General features: G+C 46.8%; 1 protein-coding gene across 1 annotated transcript; it reads right to left on the bottom strand.

Annotated features, from left to right (window-relative positions):
* Positions 1-6,194: 6,194 nt before the first annotated feature.
* LOC137942345 (small ribosomal subunit protein uS2m-like) lies at positions 6,195-10,962 on the bottom strand. The gene has a single exon (XM_068787982.1). It carries the CDS (start codon positions 8,257-8,259, stop codon positions 7,549-7,551), a length of 711 nt encoding a protein of 236 aa, XP_068644083.1. The 5' UTR covers positions 8,260-10,962; the 3' UTR covers positions 6,195-7,548.
* Between the last annotated feature and the right edge of the window lie 3,433 nt (positions 10,963-14,395).

Raw genomic sequence — 14,395 nt, 5'->3', positions numbered from 1 at the left:
AATAGAGCCAAGGCAGGCCGACCGGGCCGCCAACCCAGAGATTGCCGATCTGGAAATTGAGGATCGGAGACCGGCGTTGACTATGGAGGACCTGCTCCAGCTAAGATGGAAGATCTGCGAGCTGAGGTCCAAGATGAATTGATTGAGGTAGATTTGGGATCAGATGGAAAACATCGGCCTACCTACATCAGTCAGAATCTATCCCCGGAGATGGCTGATGCAATAACCAAATTACTTCATGAATATAAGGACTGTTTCGCCTGGGATTATTCAGTTTTGCCGGGGTTAGACAGAAACTTGGTGGAACACAGGTTACCGATCAAAGAAAGATTTAAACCATCAAACAACCATCCAGAAGAATGACTCCAGAGAAGCTATAGACGAGAGGCTGTTATGGAAAAGTCTTCGCTTCGCTTACAAAGAGGAGCCCCTCAGTGAAGCCCTGACCGTGCCGGGGAAAAAAAAACTGACAAGATGTATACGGAGCAATGTTCTACATGGCGGAGTTGAGTAGGGCTTGACGCGCGAGAGGGGCATGTGCGCATGGCAGCAAGTGGGCTTGTGCGCTAGCTAGTGCCACTACCAACCCTCGCGTTAGCGCAGCCGTTTGATTGCTGGTCTTGATAAAACCAGATCAGGATCAATTGCTGCTATCACTCCCTATGCTTCTGCGTCCCATACCCCAACCTCTGCGGGACTGCTCGCTTTGGCAACAGGGGGCTCAGGAACTAACTATAGGTATGCTTCGGGCTCCCGATCCGGGAGGGACGCGACGCGAGATGATGATGGGTCAACCGCGACTGGAGCTGCTGGTGGAACTGCTGCTTCCGCTCGGTGAATAGAATAAGCCCTCATTCTGGTTTTGGATAAACGACTGGATTTGGATCTTCTACTCCATTCCCATCTGCTTCTGGAAGTGGATATGCTAAGCGGTGGTGGTGCCTCTCCCACTGCTATTGGTGGGTTCGAATATGGCACAGGAGTTGCTGTTCGGACCACTGCAATTATGTCTCGATCGGATATCCAACAGGTGACTTGTACACAAACTGTACTGCTGCTAGCTCAGAAGCTGATGGATCAACAATGGTAACTCGAACTAGCGGATAAAGAGTATAGCTTTGAAAAAAGGGGGTGAACTTACTGCTCCTGGCTTTACCTCATAGGGGTAGACAGGCATCTTTTTTGATTCAAAGTCGAGGTAAACGACTGATTCTTAGTCAACTCGGTTAGCTTCCTCTGCTTCCGGTGGTTGTCCCACCACTGATGCGGAAAAAACAAAGGCTAGGTAATGTCTCTCCAACTAGCTCTACCCTGGTCACTGGGTCAATAATCGGCCCGGTGGTTCTTCGACTGGAACCGAAATAGATCTTGGGCGAGGTGGTGGTGGGGAAGCTGCAGGTACTAGTATAGAAACCATAAGGGGCGTTTACGCTGGGACTGAAGCTTTGATACTCGTGCCTACGCAGCCGTTGTTCGCATCTCTCATCGATTCCCCTATGGAGAAGAGGAATAAATAAGAGCATTCATTGGTTGGACCGCTACCAGCCTCTGCTATTGACACTCTTTCTATACTATACGAGCAGTAGGATCATGAGCATCACCCAAAAAGGCATACTACGTTTGCAGTTTCTCACCCGGGTCGAGATCAGAGGCCGGTGCGGCAATCCATTGATCCACCGGAATAAAAGCTAGCAGCATTTAAACCAAAAAAGCGATTCACTTGGTTCCAACAGCAGATCAAAATCGGGGAGCAGAGCCAATCACAGATTAGGATCTCGTCCCACCAATTGAAAATGGCGTTGAAACTACCCTTGATGACCCAGAACGACCGGGTTGTAGTTGAACCATCTCCGGTGAGAGATTTGGTCAACCGAGTCGAAAAAGAAGCACCTTGCCCATATTGATACCCCGAAAAAGGTATTCCAGTTGCATATCGGTATCTATACGCCTCTACTTCGGTTTGATAGCTTGTTAAGGAGCCAGCACCCCTATGCCGGGGGGAAGGAGAAAGCAGTACCAATTGTGGGAACATCAGCTTATGCCGGAACAGCGGTGAAGAATGCTGCATCTCCGCAACCATATCCATATTCAATCCCCCCGGCCCTCCTGTTTACCTCTTAGCAGGGGTGAAAGCTGCACCATCACTAGCGACAGAGTCATTACCAACAGCTCAAAATCTTATAGTTACAGATCGGTAAGGAAGGAGCTTACCTTGGATGACTTGTTCCTCGCCTCAGGGTCATCAACTGAAACTACTGATGCAAAATCATATGCTGGCCGGTCCGGTTAAATCCAATTTGATCTGCCTTAGTCTATACTTATATGGGTAGTGCTATTCCAATTGGTTCAAGGTAAGCAGCTGAAGCTTTTCTGGGGTACCTATCCAACTGTCTCTGCCGCTGGTTCCACTGGATATCGATCCAACGGGTTCGGACGCAAGCGAAGGGAAGCTAGGTACTATGGTTCAATGGGTGAGGATGCTAGGTTACCTGGTTCTCAAATCGGGTATTGAACCGTCTCTCCCTCCTGCAGCATTGCCTCTATCTCTACTTCTCGGTCTCGATCTCGAACTCAAACTGATGTCTAGCTGCCTGAATCTCTGCTTCCTTCTACTACCTGCAGGCTAGCCTCACGTTATGATTTGTATATCGATCCCTTGGTTGGAGGACGGATCTCGCTACATACTAGAAGGATGTTAATCGCCGCATTTGAACTACCTACCATGAACCTTCTACCCCGAAATCCCACCACTTAGAGTCCATAGGAGGTTGCGGGATGGGAACTATCGGGGCAACACTCTACCAAACTACCAAGGGGAAGGGGAAATCGCAGTAGGTTTCTATTGAACCCGATTTCGGTATTTTCGGCTCACCGAATAACACCACTCGAGCTTTTACACAGAAGGAGATCACCACCTCTCTGGACCCCATTACTGTCGCACCACGATACACCACCCCTCATAGCCCGTAAGCAAGAACATAAGCTTTTTTCTACCATTTCTGGGTTCTTGCGCGACACAGGGGCTGGCCCAGGGATCACGACTTCAACTTCAGGCCACTAGGAACAACTCATTACCCCACCTAAGCGACTAAGGCTTCAATGAAAGTGGAGGGGATGGACTTCGAACAATCGATTCGTGGTCAGGCAGTGAACTCCCAAAGCTGAAGAAGGGTTCATCTGGCCATCTTTCTAGACGAAGTATCTCCTTGCATAACGCATGCTTTCGTTCGCATTAAACCTCGATAGGCGAGAGGAGTAAGCACCGCAATGTGAAGCGCGATCTCGTACTAACACATACTTAACATTGAATAACTTGCATGCGGCGTTCAAGCCACAACCGCGGTATGAGTTCTGATCTCCCACCTGAACTGCACGAATGGTTTGGGGGGCGCAAGTTCAGTCGTTAAGCGTCACGAGTCTACAAGCCAGCGCAGGTCCTCTCTGATCAACTCGTGAGGCCTCTATAGCAGCCTGTTGAGATCTGCCTCCGCTTTCCTTGTTGCTGATCGTGGCTCCCATCGTGAGACCCCTTCTTTCTTCTCAGATCTGGCGTGATCTGCCCTTATAGCAAAAGGGGCGTCACTCTCTGGGATTGGTTCGTGTTTCTGCTGCGGAGCATCTCTGTGATCTGCGATATTGAATCCTGCTGCAGGTGGTAGTTCAGCCAACGTCTCCTATTCTTGCTATTGACTTCATCGTTAGGCTTCTTCTTGCTGTTTGGATCAAATATTCTCCGCGGGTGGCACTACTAGCAGCTCTCTCAGTTTATTTCCAGGACTGAGAAAGGAGGAATCATCACTGCTTCTGCTCTTAGTAGTTCTGGCCCTGCTACTCTTCTTTGTTCTCTGGTTTAACCTTTAAGATTCAGGCTGCCGTGAGCTGCGTTGAGTTATTTGCTGCTGCGTGTCCCTGCCTTCATCCTTCTCTGACGCTGCCGCTTGGAGTCCACTTTTTGAGCTCTGCGACTGTTGTCTGCTGCGAAAGTCTGTGTCCTAAGGCAATCCAGACCAGTCTGTCCTTCATCGTTAGCCAAGGAGACTGATCTGACAAAGCTGGAGTGATTCTGGAACAGTGACGTCAAAGTTGGAGATTCCTTATATGTTTTATATGTCAAGTCTTTGTTTGGCAGAATCTGAGAACCACAGTCTCAGATTCTGTTGAATGAAGTTAGCTGGTTTTTCGGGGGATAACTCCCTGAATCAAGCTGTCTCCCGGGGACAACTATCACTCATGGGCATAAACTATGAAGATGTTCATCAGTGGAAGGCATTACTAAATCGTCGATGAGTCTCTCCTCCTGCATCAGATGAGAAGTATGGAGAGAAGGTTGCTGATATGAACAGCACTAACGCATTAATTCTCTCGTGGTTTTCGAATGCTATATCTCCTGAATGAATCCAAGATTTTATGCAAGGCAAAAGAAGTGTGGGATTAATTAACTGTATTGCCAGAAAAATAGAGCTCGTCTATATCAGCTAGATCAAGAGCTTCGAAATATTAAACAGGGGGGATCTGTCTATTCAAGCCTATCACTCTAAGCTGAAACGAATCTGGGACCGATCAGATGTGTCAAGCCTCTTGTTGCAGCCCTAAAGACAAATCTGTGTGCGCATCCAGAGAAAGAGGATGAGAAAAGGAAGGTCTTAGCATTCTTGGCTGGTCTAAAATAAGAGTATTAAAACATGTTTGTTGGTTGTGCTACCTTGAAAATCTCTTCCACCTATTCGATCCATTCTAGCTATGCTGCTTCAAGAAGAAACTCGGCCTCGAGAAGAAACAGAAGAATGGGATAAGAGCACTTTGTTATCAGCCTCAACTGAAGTCGAATTTCCTTGATGCATCACTTGTTGCCGATGCCGAGGACGTGGATCATTCTCTGGGCGTGGACATGGCCGATTCTCTTCAAATGAAAAAGCAGATTTTTTCGAAGAAAGGGCCACACTAATGAGCCTTGCTTTAGTAGCAAGGAAATGCTGCGCTTCCTGGAGCAACCGAACCTGATGTAGATAAAGGTACAAATGGTCCCAATTCAGTTTCTGATCCAGCAAAGATTCTTGCAAATGTGCTTGCTGCACTTCCTGAGAAAGAAGTAGTCTGGGTATTGGATCCGCTCTTCTGTTAGCATAAACATGAATTAGATTCTATTCTTCTTCTTTATTCTTAAAAAAGAGAACCCCCCACCCGAACCATTCTTAATACCACCAAGCCCTCTCGAATTAGTTCTACGATAGAAGCTTTCAACGTACACCCGGGGAAAAATCTTTCACTCACTGAGAAGTGAAAACCTGTGACTATATCGTCCTGAAGACGGATGCGACGGGAAGAAATGGCATTTGGAAGTGTTGCTGACTTTACATTTAGGTTTCGGCATAACAAAGCTTGCACTGTCTTTTCGCACTTAGGCGCACAGCGTGCCGTTGGTAATGATTCTACTACGGTGCCACAAATTCGCAAGCTGATCCTAAGTAATCGTTGTTGTTCATTGGATTCCGGAGGAACTACTTCGTTAGGATTGGGGAATTGCTGCGATTCTTCCTGAATAGCCTCGATTCTTCCGTCGAGAGTCGCTTTGAAAGTCTTACCTAAACTCTTCCGACTGAATATGATAAAGCCTATAAAACGACGAGCTACTATCATTTCTTCATTATAGATTGAGATCTTCTTCGAACTTGATGCACAAATAGATAGAATAGCAGCAAATAGCATCTTTCTATCCAGCATATCCAACGAAGTCAATCTCATTTAGAAACCAGCATCTATCTTTCAGCAACTAAACGGGAAGTTGTTTAGGACAGGACTATAGAATCGGATGCGCTCGCCCAGCGAGAAAGGCCCTGCCCCTGCCAAGTCAAAAAAAGAAAGAAGAGAACGAAACGAGAACAGAACTTCGTATTTGGTAACTCTCTAGTAGTCATGTTTAACCTTGAATGCAATTTAAAAATTCTACAGCAATAGTCCCTCGGACTCGGAAAGTGATAACGAAAATGGCTAACCCAATAGCAGATTCCGCAGCTGCCACTGTTGGAACTAATGAAGCAAATGATTGACCCATCATATCATCCAAAGAAACAGAAAATACCAAAAAGTTCGAATTCACAGCTAATAACATTGATTCAATTGGCATTGACATAATAAGAATATTTCGTCTATTAAGGAGGATTCCCCGAATACCTGAAATAGAGATGATCATCGAAAATGTGAAATATTTGATAGGATCCGTTTCGGGAACGTGGAATGTTGGAGAAATTCAAATAGAATAGGGATTCAGCCACAAGAGATTTTTTTGCCTTTTGTCTCCGATGGCTACCCGAATGAAGAAATCAAGGACGAATACCAAGAAGTACAGAAAAGTGGATTTGTTTAGATGACCCTTCTCTGTCTTTCTGTGTATATATAACTACTTTGTCTTTCTTCATACAGATGCTCCAATACGAGTTGTGCCTCATCGGTCTCCTCCCAAAGGCTAGGGTGGTGGGCAGCCCTGTAGCCTGGTCTTTCCCATTCCATCACATCTTCCAGAACGGAATCAGTGATTTCATGAACAACCTCCGAAGACGGATGATGCCCGTCAAAGGATAATAGGGTTCCGACAAAAGAATATATCTACCCTTGAAAGGACAAGGAAAAGAGTCTTTCGACTTCCCGGAAATCCTCTATGAATTGGTTGTACTCTTGTTCCGATGAGGCGCTTTCAAAGAGCTGTCCATCCCTATTTGCCCCTGATCCCCCCGTGCCGTGGTCCCACTGCAGGTAGCCACCCGTCTTGCTTGTTGCAGCTTTTCGTCCGTCCATAATAGCAAACTCGCCTTTGTTTGCTCTCCGCATCGTCAGAGCGCCCCGCCCCGGGACGTTGGCTGCTGTGTACGAAGATTGAGCTAGGCCGGCACTTGTTCCATCCAGCCCAGCCCGAAGTCGTACAATTATTGTTCAATCCAGCAAGTGAGCGGAGCCCTGACCTACGGATTGAGCCATACTAGCGCACAAGCCCCAAGTAGTAATAGGCGCCGTAGGCTCTCTGTAGTAAAGGGGCGGAGCACAAAGTAGTAATAGGCGCCGTAGGCTCTATTGCGTAAAGGGGCGGAGCACAAAGTAGTAATAGGCGGTCTTTAGGCCCCTGCTGTTGCTGCAGCGCACACGCCCCCAAGCCTACAATTGCAATAGGTGCTTCAGCCCTATTGTGCCCTATTGTTATAAGCGTCCAAGGTAGCATGCTTCAAGCTCTATTGCTATAAGGGGCGTGTGCGAAGTGCGGTGCCCGCGTAAAGGGGCGTGTGCGCTGCAGAGGCACTCTTGCTATCAGGTACTGAAAGCCCCTGTACGCGTGCTTCTCGCTCTATTGCTATAAGGGGCGTGTGCGGGGCCTAAAGGCCCCCTATTGCAATTGTAGGCTTGGGGCTTGTGCGCTAGAAGCTCGCTGGCTTCAAAGCCGTATCTTGCTGGCTGCTGAAAAGCCGTTGCGCGCTAGCTAGCTAGCGCTCACGCCCAAGGTAGCAAGAGGGGAACTTTATTCGCCCTAGGGCACTGCAGCCCGCGGGCACTTGCAGTTTTTCAGCTCCCCCCTAGCTTGGCTTGGTATTTGACTACTCGACCGATCGACTCAAACAAATTCTTATTGGAAAAGGTCGATCGATGAGTTGTTTCTTCTCCCGCAGTCTCTTTCATCGCAACGATTCTTCCCCGTTCAAGAAGAACAGTTTTCGTGATCGAATTACGAAATAGATATACAAACTGTATAGGATCATTCGCTGGAATGGGATAAGTGATTCTTTTATAGGATCCCAATGGGATATTAGAATCCACTGAAGATGCAATAGGTATTTGTGATCGATCCGCCTCAAGTATGACCGAGGACTTTCTATCTGCATCCATAATAACTACACAATCTGGTTGTTGGTTCGACCCGAAATTTCTCTTCTTGTTTCTCGAACGGATTTTTTTCGGACTTGAACAATTGGTCAAAAAACCCCCGATCCTCCATTGAGAATCATTGATACAGCCGATTTTCGTCGCCATTTGTTCCATTATCTCATCGAATAACGAATTGGTATTTACAAAGAAGGAACGGCCTTTTTGACGAATGGGAGATCCTATAAAATGACAAGCGTTTCGTAAACTTATCAGTGTTTTGTCTGAATCGAGAATAGCAATTCCATTTCTGGAACCACAGATATAGACTTTGAAATGGTGAGCAGCTACCCGACGGCCTAGATGTGCGTTCGTACTAAGTAATTTTTGAATCACAATAGAATGGATTGTCATTTTCTTTTTTCGTTTCTCGAGTTGGCTCAGGTGGTTAGTTTAGTAGAGAAGAGAATAGGTTCGCCGAGTAAGAATTAAAAAACGATGCTTCCTTGGCCGTGTGAGACATGGATTAGTATTATGTTCTTATTCCATGTGATCTGAATAAAACAGATCCCAATCACTCCTGGCCTTGCGGAAGGAGTGAAAGTACCTGCTAGCAGCACCCTTCCTTTGCGGATCCTCTAGGATTGCTTGGAGGGTGGGAATTGTATATTCTCCATCCTTACCAGGATTACGAACGAACTTCGCTCCTTCCTTAAGCCAGAAGCGACTTCCGTCCAGGTCTTCCATTTTTCTGAGGATGAGCTTTTTTAAATGATATGTCTCCGTCGCCAGCCTAAGAAAATCAGGTTTGGCGGGCGCCCCCCAAAAGACCATTAAGCGCTTCGCAACGCAATATCGAGGATCGCTTCTTTCTTCGCTTTCTGCTTGCCGCCTTGGCGACTCAAAGTCATCAAAGCAAGGCTGCTCGGGATGGGGCCCCCCTGCAGGAATAGCCCCCTCCCCTGCAGGGATATTGAGATCTATTTCCCCCCGAGGGAAAGGTCTGGAGCTCGATGAGCCCGCATCCAATCCTCCTCCTCTTCCATCTCCCCCCATAACATGGTCTGTCGGGGGAAAATGGAGATCGACTCGCGAGGGAGGACCGAAAGAACCGCCTTCGAATCCTCCTGTTAGAAGGAGAATGAGTAGGCGGAAAAAGAGCAGAAGCTTACCACTCCAACTCGCTCTGGCAGCAAAGAAGCGAGTCAGATAATGGGCCAGCAAGATACGGCTTTTTGGCCGTATCGCGCTAGGCGCTCACGAGCAAGCCCCAGCTGAAAAAGAAGCCGTAGCGCCCAAAATAGGCCTCCTCTTACTACAAGGTGCGTAGCCCCTTGTAGTAAGAGAGCCGTAGGCGCCTCTTACTACAAGGGGCTTGTGCGCAAGCAAGCTCAAGCCGCGAAAGCCAGCGAGCGAGAAAAGCGAAGCGAGCCAGAAAGCGCACAAGCCTTAGGGCACTTGCTGCCATACGCACACGCCCGCGAGCTAAGCGCACACGCCCGCGGGCGTGTGCGAAGTTGGCGTGTGCCTTGCCCAAATTGCTACAAGGCGCTTCAAGCCCTATTGTGTAAAGGGGCTCGCACGGCTACTATTGCTACTTGACTTTGGGCGTGTGCGAAGCGGGCGTGTGCGAAAGCTCCCCTATGGAGTCAAGCTGGCTCGCTTCGCTGCTTCGCTCGCAGGCTTTCGCGCTTTGAGCGAGCGCATCCGCGCTCCGCTCACTGGGTTCAAAACCAAAAACGGTCGGTATAGCAATTGAAAGCCGAGTGCTATCAACGCCATTAGACGATGATAAAATGACATTCAAAAAAGAATAAGAATAGGCGGATCATACGTATGGCAATTCTCAAATATCTATAGCGCAAATACAGAAAAAAAAACTCCAAATCCAACCATACTATTATACGATCCGGAGATCTAAGCAAGGTTGCCTTAGATTGAATCAAACCTACAGTAGTAGTAGTAGATCGCAAAGAAGTACTTTTTTTGGTCAATTTACCAGACCCCAAGGGACAGCGCTTGCTCATCCAATCAAGAACCCATTCGCCACCTTGACGGGAAGTCCCATGCGTCCGTGCACGAGCACCTTCTATCTTCTCTTACCATGAGATCTTCACACTTTTTTTTGGCTGTAAGTCGTTTCCAAATTTCTAGCATTGTTATCACCATAGTTAGTTTGGCTTAGATCGATCACGTTCAAAGTACAAAACCGATTTGGTCGTTGACTTGGCACGTGTGACTAAGCTGCACAAGTTTGACTCCCTTATTATATTAGTAGGAGCAACTTTGAATGTGCATATATATACCGAGAAGAAAAAGGTAATGTAGTTGTCTAGCGAAGGTCTATCTATCTCACGAGTTCTAAAAAGACTAGTAACAAAAGACTTTTGTCTTAAGAGGTGTGTGAATGGTCGTCAAACCCCCTCAAGGTGGGCCATGTCTCTCGAAAGAAGGTGTCCCCCCCTTATCTCAATACATGTAGTCCGGCTCCATTCTAGTTATTATGAAAAGCATTTTTTAATATAATATAAATGTCTTATTTATTATATTATATAATTTAGATTTTTGGCTAAACGGAAGATGTAACCGACGACGGAATTCCGTCGTCTTTTTTTAGTCTTTGTTAAAGCCTGTCCGTGCCTTCCGTACCACTTCCTGTGTGAGTTTTTTAACAAAGTGAACAACACACACTTGTTCCCGTCTAAACAATGTTTAGTTCCCACCATTGTTCCGAAACCAACCGTTCTTTCTTATTTCATCCACCTCTATCCGAGATCTTTTTCCGTTATTCTATTCGTCGTAAACACACTTAATTTCCCGAGTTATTAGCATGAATTACCCCCTTTAAGACTCCTCAATCATTCTTCGTAACCCTTCATTAAGAGATGTGACCACCCGCATGCGTCGTATCCTTTCGCACGTGCGACGCCGATTCTATCTTATGACGAGAGATGCTTCTATTCTAAAGCATCTTTTTGAATTGAAAGAGAAGACGAGCTGTTTCCTGGTAAACGAGTTGCAAGAAGGAAGAGACCTTTTTTAGGAGGAAATTTCTCTTTCTTGGCAATTCTATCATGGCACCGAGGAATAGAGCTAGGACTACCTCCTCGACGCCTATCCGAGAGCGAATATCCTTTGATTTTTCCCTTCCTATGTTTATCTGAAGACGATGTGGCAAGAGGTTCAGTCCGAAGAATTGGAGCAGACTCTGCTCCAGGCTAAGATATTTCAGTGCGTCGAATTTCCGGAAGTGCAACAAGACATTCTGGAATCTTGCAGTCGAAGCGAAAAACTTATGACCGGAACAGGTTATCAAAAATGCTAAGGAGGCGTACGATCAGGATGATTTTCTTAACTCCGGCCGACTTGATGTCACAGCACTACCGAATAAAGGATTGGAAGTTCCTAAGAAGAAGAAATTAGGCCGCAGTGCATTTCTTCAGTCTATGTATGAAGAAGCCTATCAGGAATTGGAAGAGATGCCGTCACGACAGTATAGTGCCGAGCACGGTTTTTTTTTGAACTATAACAAAGCCGGATGGGATTAGTTCTCCTGAAAGACTCTCCGATTCCTCTCAAGCCACACCCCCAACATACAACTATGTGGGAATGCCATCCTCCATATAAGCTGCAGACGGGGGTTGAGGAACCTCCTTTTCCCCCACCTGAGAGCGACCTCTTCAATTCGACCTCGATGCCTCCCCATTCCAATCCATTCCTTCCCCCCCAGCTTCAAAAGAAGGCGGTTGACAAAGCCCTTCAGTTGCAGTAGCAGTGCCCCCCTCTTTCTATTTTGGGCCCAAAGGGCACAAAGTAGGAATAGTGGCACCCGCGCTTCGCTCGCTGGCGTTCGCGCTTGAAAGCTCGCTTCGCTGCTTCGCTCGCAGGCTTTCGCGGCTTGAGCAAGCGCTCAAGCCCGCTTCGCACAATCAAGCGCACAAGCCCAAAGTAGCAATAGGCGCTTTATAAGCTCTATTGCGTAAAGGGGCTACGCCCAAAGTAGCAATAGGCGCTTCAAGCTCTATTGCGACTTTGGGCTTGTGCGCTAGCTAGCGAGTGCCCGCGTAAAGGGGCTTGAGTAAGCTCTGTGCGTGTGCAGCAGTAGCTCGCTGTGCTACCAACCCCCTCTCTAAATAATTGCCATGATTCAGCTAGCGCATCTCCGTGAGAATGTGCGGGGTCTCAACAAGCCTGCCACACGGAAATCTTGGACTTTATTGCAATGTATAAAGTTTCTGTTCTTTTTTTTTTAGACTACTGTGAAAAAGCCGAATGCTTCTCGTATTGCCGCTCAAATGGGCGGAGTATCAGAAAGAGTTTGAAATTATGACCATGCGATTGGGGGCAGAATATGGGTTCTATTCCACCCAAAGTTTGTGTCTGTGCGCGAACTTTTTTCGGCTCGGCAGATAATTCATTGTGAAGGAGAATGGCTGGGTACTCGTGAGAAGTTTCTTTTTTCTGCTTGCTGTTTAGTGCTATCGACCGAAGGGAATTGTGGCAGCAAATTTGGTCGATTTCTATTCTATTAGGGTGGATGCTCCTTGGATCGTCATGGGGGATTGAAATCTACTTTTTAATCACCATTCAAAGGTGGGTGGAGAAAGGGTGGCTTCGGGAATGATGGATGAATTTAGTGCTTGTGTGGATAGTGCTGGTCTCTTTGATTTGAAATGGTCGGGATTGTCTTCCTGGAACAACAAATCCGAAGGTGAGAAAAGCATAATGATTTAGCGCGCCTACCCTATGGTGAATATTGAGTGGATTCAAAAGTTCAACAGCTCGGAAGCTTCTTTCTTGAATCCGGGGATTTCGGACCACTCCCCTATCATCGTGAAGTGTGGAAACTAAAAGCCTTCCGGAGGGAAACCTTTCAAGTTCCACAATATGTGGTGTGGATCAATTTTCACTGAAGCCCCATTTTGAGAAGTTGTTGAAAAAGCTTGGGCCGAGGAGGTGTGGGGAAACCAATTGTATGTTGTAGTTCAGAAGTTGAAGAATGTACCGAATGCTCTTTTTGACTGGAACTTCAATTCCTTCGGAAGGGTTGAGTTTAGCCTTGCCAATATTCGGGGGAAACTAAAGACCATCCAAGCTAGGTTGCAATCCTCGTGATCTCACTCTTGCTAAAGCCGAAAGGGAGGTTAAAGATAAGCTCTCAAAAAAGCTCCTTGATGAAGAGATCTTATTGAAGCAAAAAGCACGCAACAATTGGTATCTAGCCCTATTTTGATTTAAAAAAAGAAATAAGGGGTGAGGGGATTGAAATTCGAAGTTTTTCCATGCCTCTCTTAAAGCTAGGAGGAACCGAAACTAAATTAACTCTCTGTTGGATAGTAGGGGAGTTCTGCTTGAGAAAGATGAGGACATTAAGAGGGAAGCCATGCCATTACGTATTTCGTTAATCTCCTTTCGTCCGAGAACTTATATAGAGAAGGATTTCCCTATAGCTGCAGTTCTTCCATACCAACTTGGTGACCCGGATCCTAGAGGTTGGTTGCTTTTCCCACAAAGTTCTCACTTTAAAACCAAAAGGTTATACGTCTCTTACAAAATCACAAAAAAGGGTCTTGTCAATAAATGAAAAACTCCATTATACAGATGATAGGACAGGGACGGACGGGCTAAGCAGACCAATCATGAAGGATTTGAAGAGCTAATAATACCCATTCACTCTCTGTTCCTTTATTGAATATTGAGAAAATTCCCCTGTAAAGATCGTAGCAAAGGCTCGCATCTGGCGGCATTTGCCCCACTGGCGGATTCAGAAAATCCTCTCATTAGTCAAAAACTGGAGTTAGGGGCTGCGATAAGCCAATCTCCGATAGGTTTTTAATTCAAATGCTTTATATGTACGGGCCTTTGCTTTTAGACCCGATTTGTCGACTTCATCTGCCCTGCTCTTAGCTCGGGTTCTTGCTTAATGGAATGAGGCGTCCCTTGTTCCTTCTTTCGCAATACTTCGTGTCTCCCATGCCCCGCTTCAATCTCTTGCTTGCTTTGGTGCCTGGTCCAAGGAATTTTTGACTTCTTTCTTTAGAATAAGGAAAGGAGTCCCCTTCTCATAAGAAAGAAAATCAAAAAGGCTGGTCGGTCATAGGCTCAGCCCTTGTTTTAGATCTTCTATCTCTAGCATTGGCTAGCGAAGCAGTAGTGGCAGAGGTCGAGCTGGTAAGCTATAGGGCTGGCTGCCGGATGCGCTAAGGCTGCTTATTCTTTCGCGCTAGGAGCTGTATGCAAGCTAGGAGCCCTTCCTAGGTTGTGAGGCGATAGTGCCTGCTGTCGATAGGTAGCTCATCCCTCGCTTGGTAGTTCAAGGCGTAGGCGCTGTTGTCTTTCGTGAGTGTGGGTGTGAGGCAGGACTATCTGCTGCAAGTTCCTGTCTGGCGGATGCAGAATTCTTCTTCAGTCGATAGGTGGGCTCTGTTCCTGTTGCAAGTGCAGGAGCGGTGTCGGCCCAAGCAGTAAGTAGGTGGAGCTCTTAGTGCTTGGTCCCTTCCTTGGTTGGCTACCTCAGTAGGTGCTTGTTTGGCATGAGCTGTAGCGTAGG

This window comes from Aristolochia californica, unplaced genomic scaffold (genome assembly GCF_029961685.1).
Source record: "Aristolochia californica isolate CCGP_79_NKW_82.1479 unplaced genomic scaffold, dmAriCali1.0.hap1 SCAF_96, whole genome shotgun sequence".
Lineage (NCBI taxonomy): Eukaryota > Viridiplantae > Streptophyta > Magnoliopsida > Piperales > Aristolochiaceae > Aristolochia > Aristolochia californica.
Note: the sequence above shows the minus strand (reverse complement) of the source record. Positions and strands in the feature narration are given on the sequence as shown.

Bases quoted from the DNA above. Each gene is read 5' to 3' on its own strand.
- LOC137942345 (XM_068787982.1), bottom strand. From the start codon at position 8,259: ATGACAATCCATTCTATTGTGATTCAAAAATTACTTAGTACGAACGCA.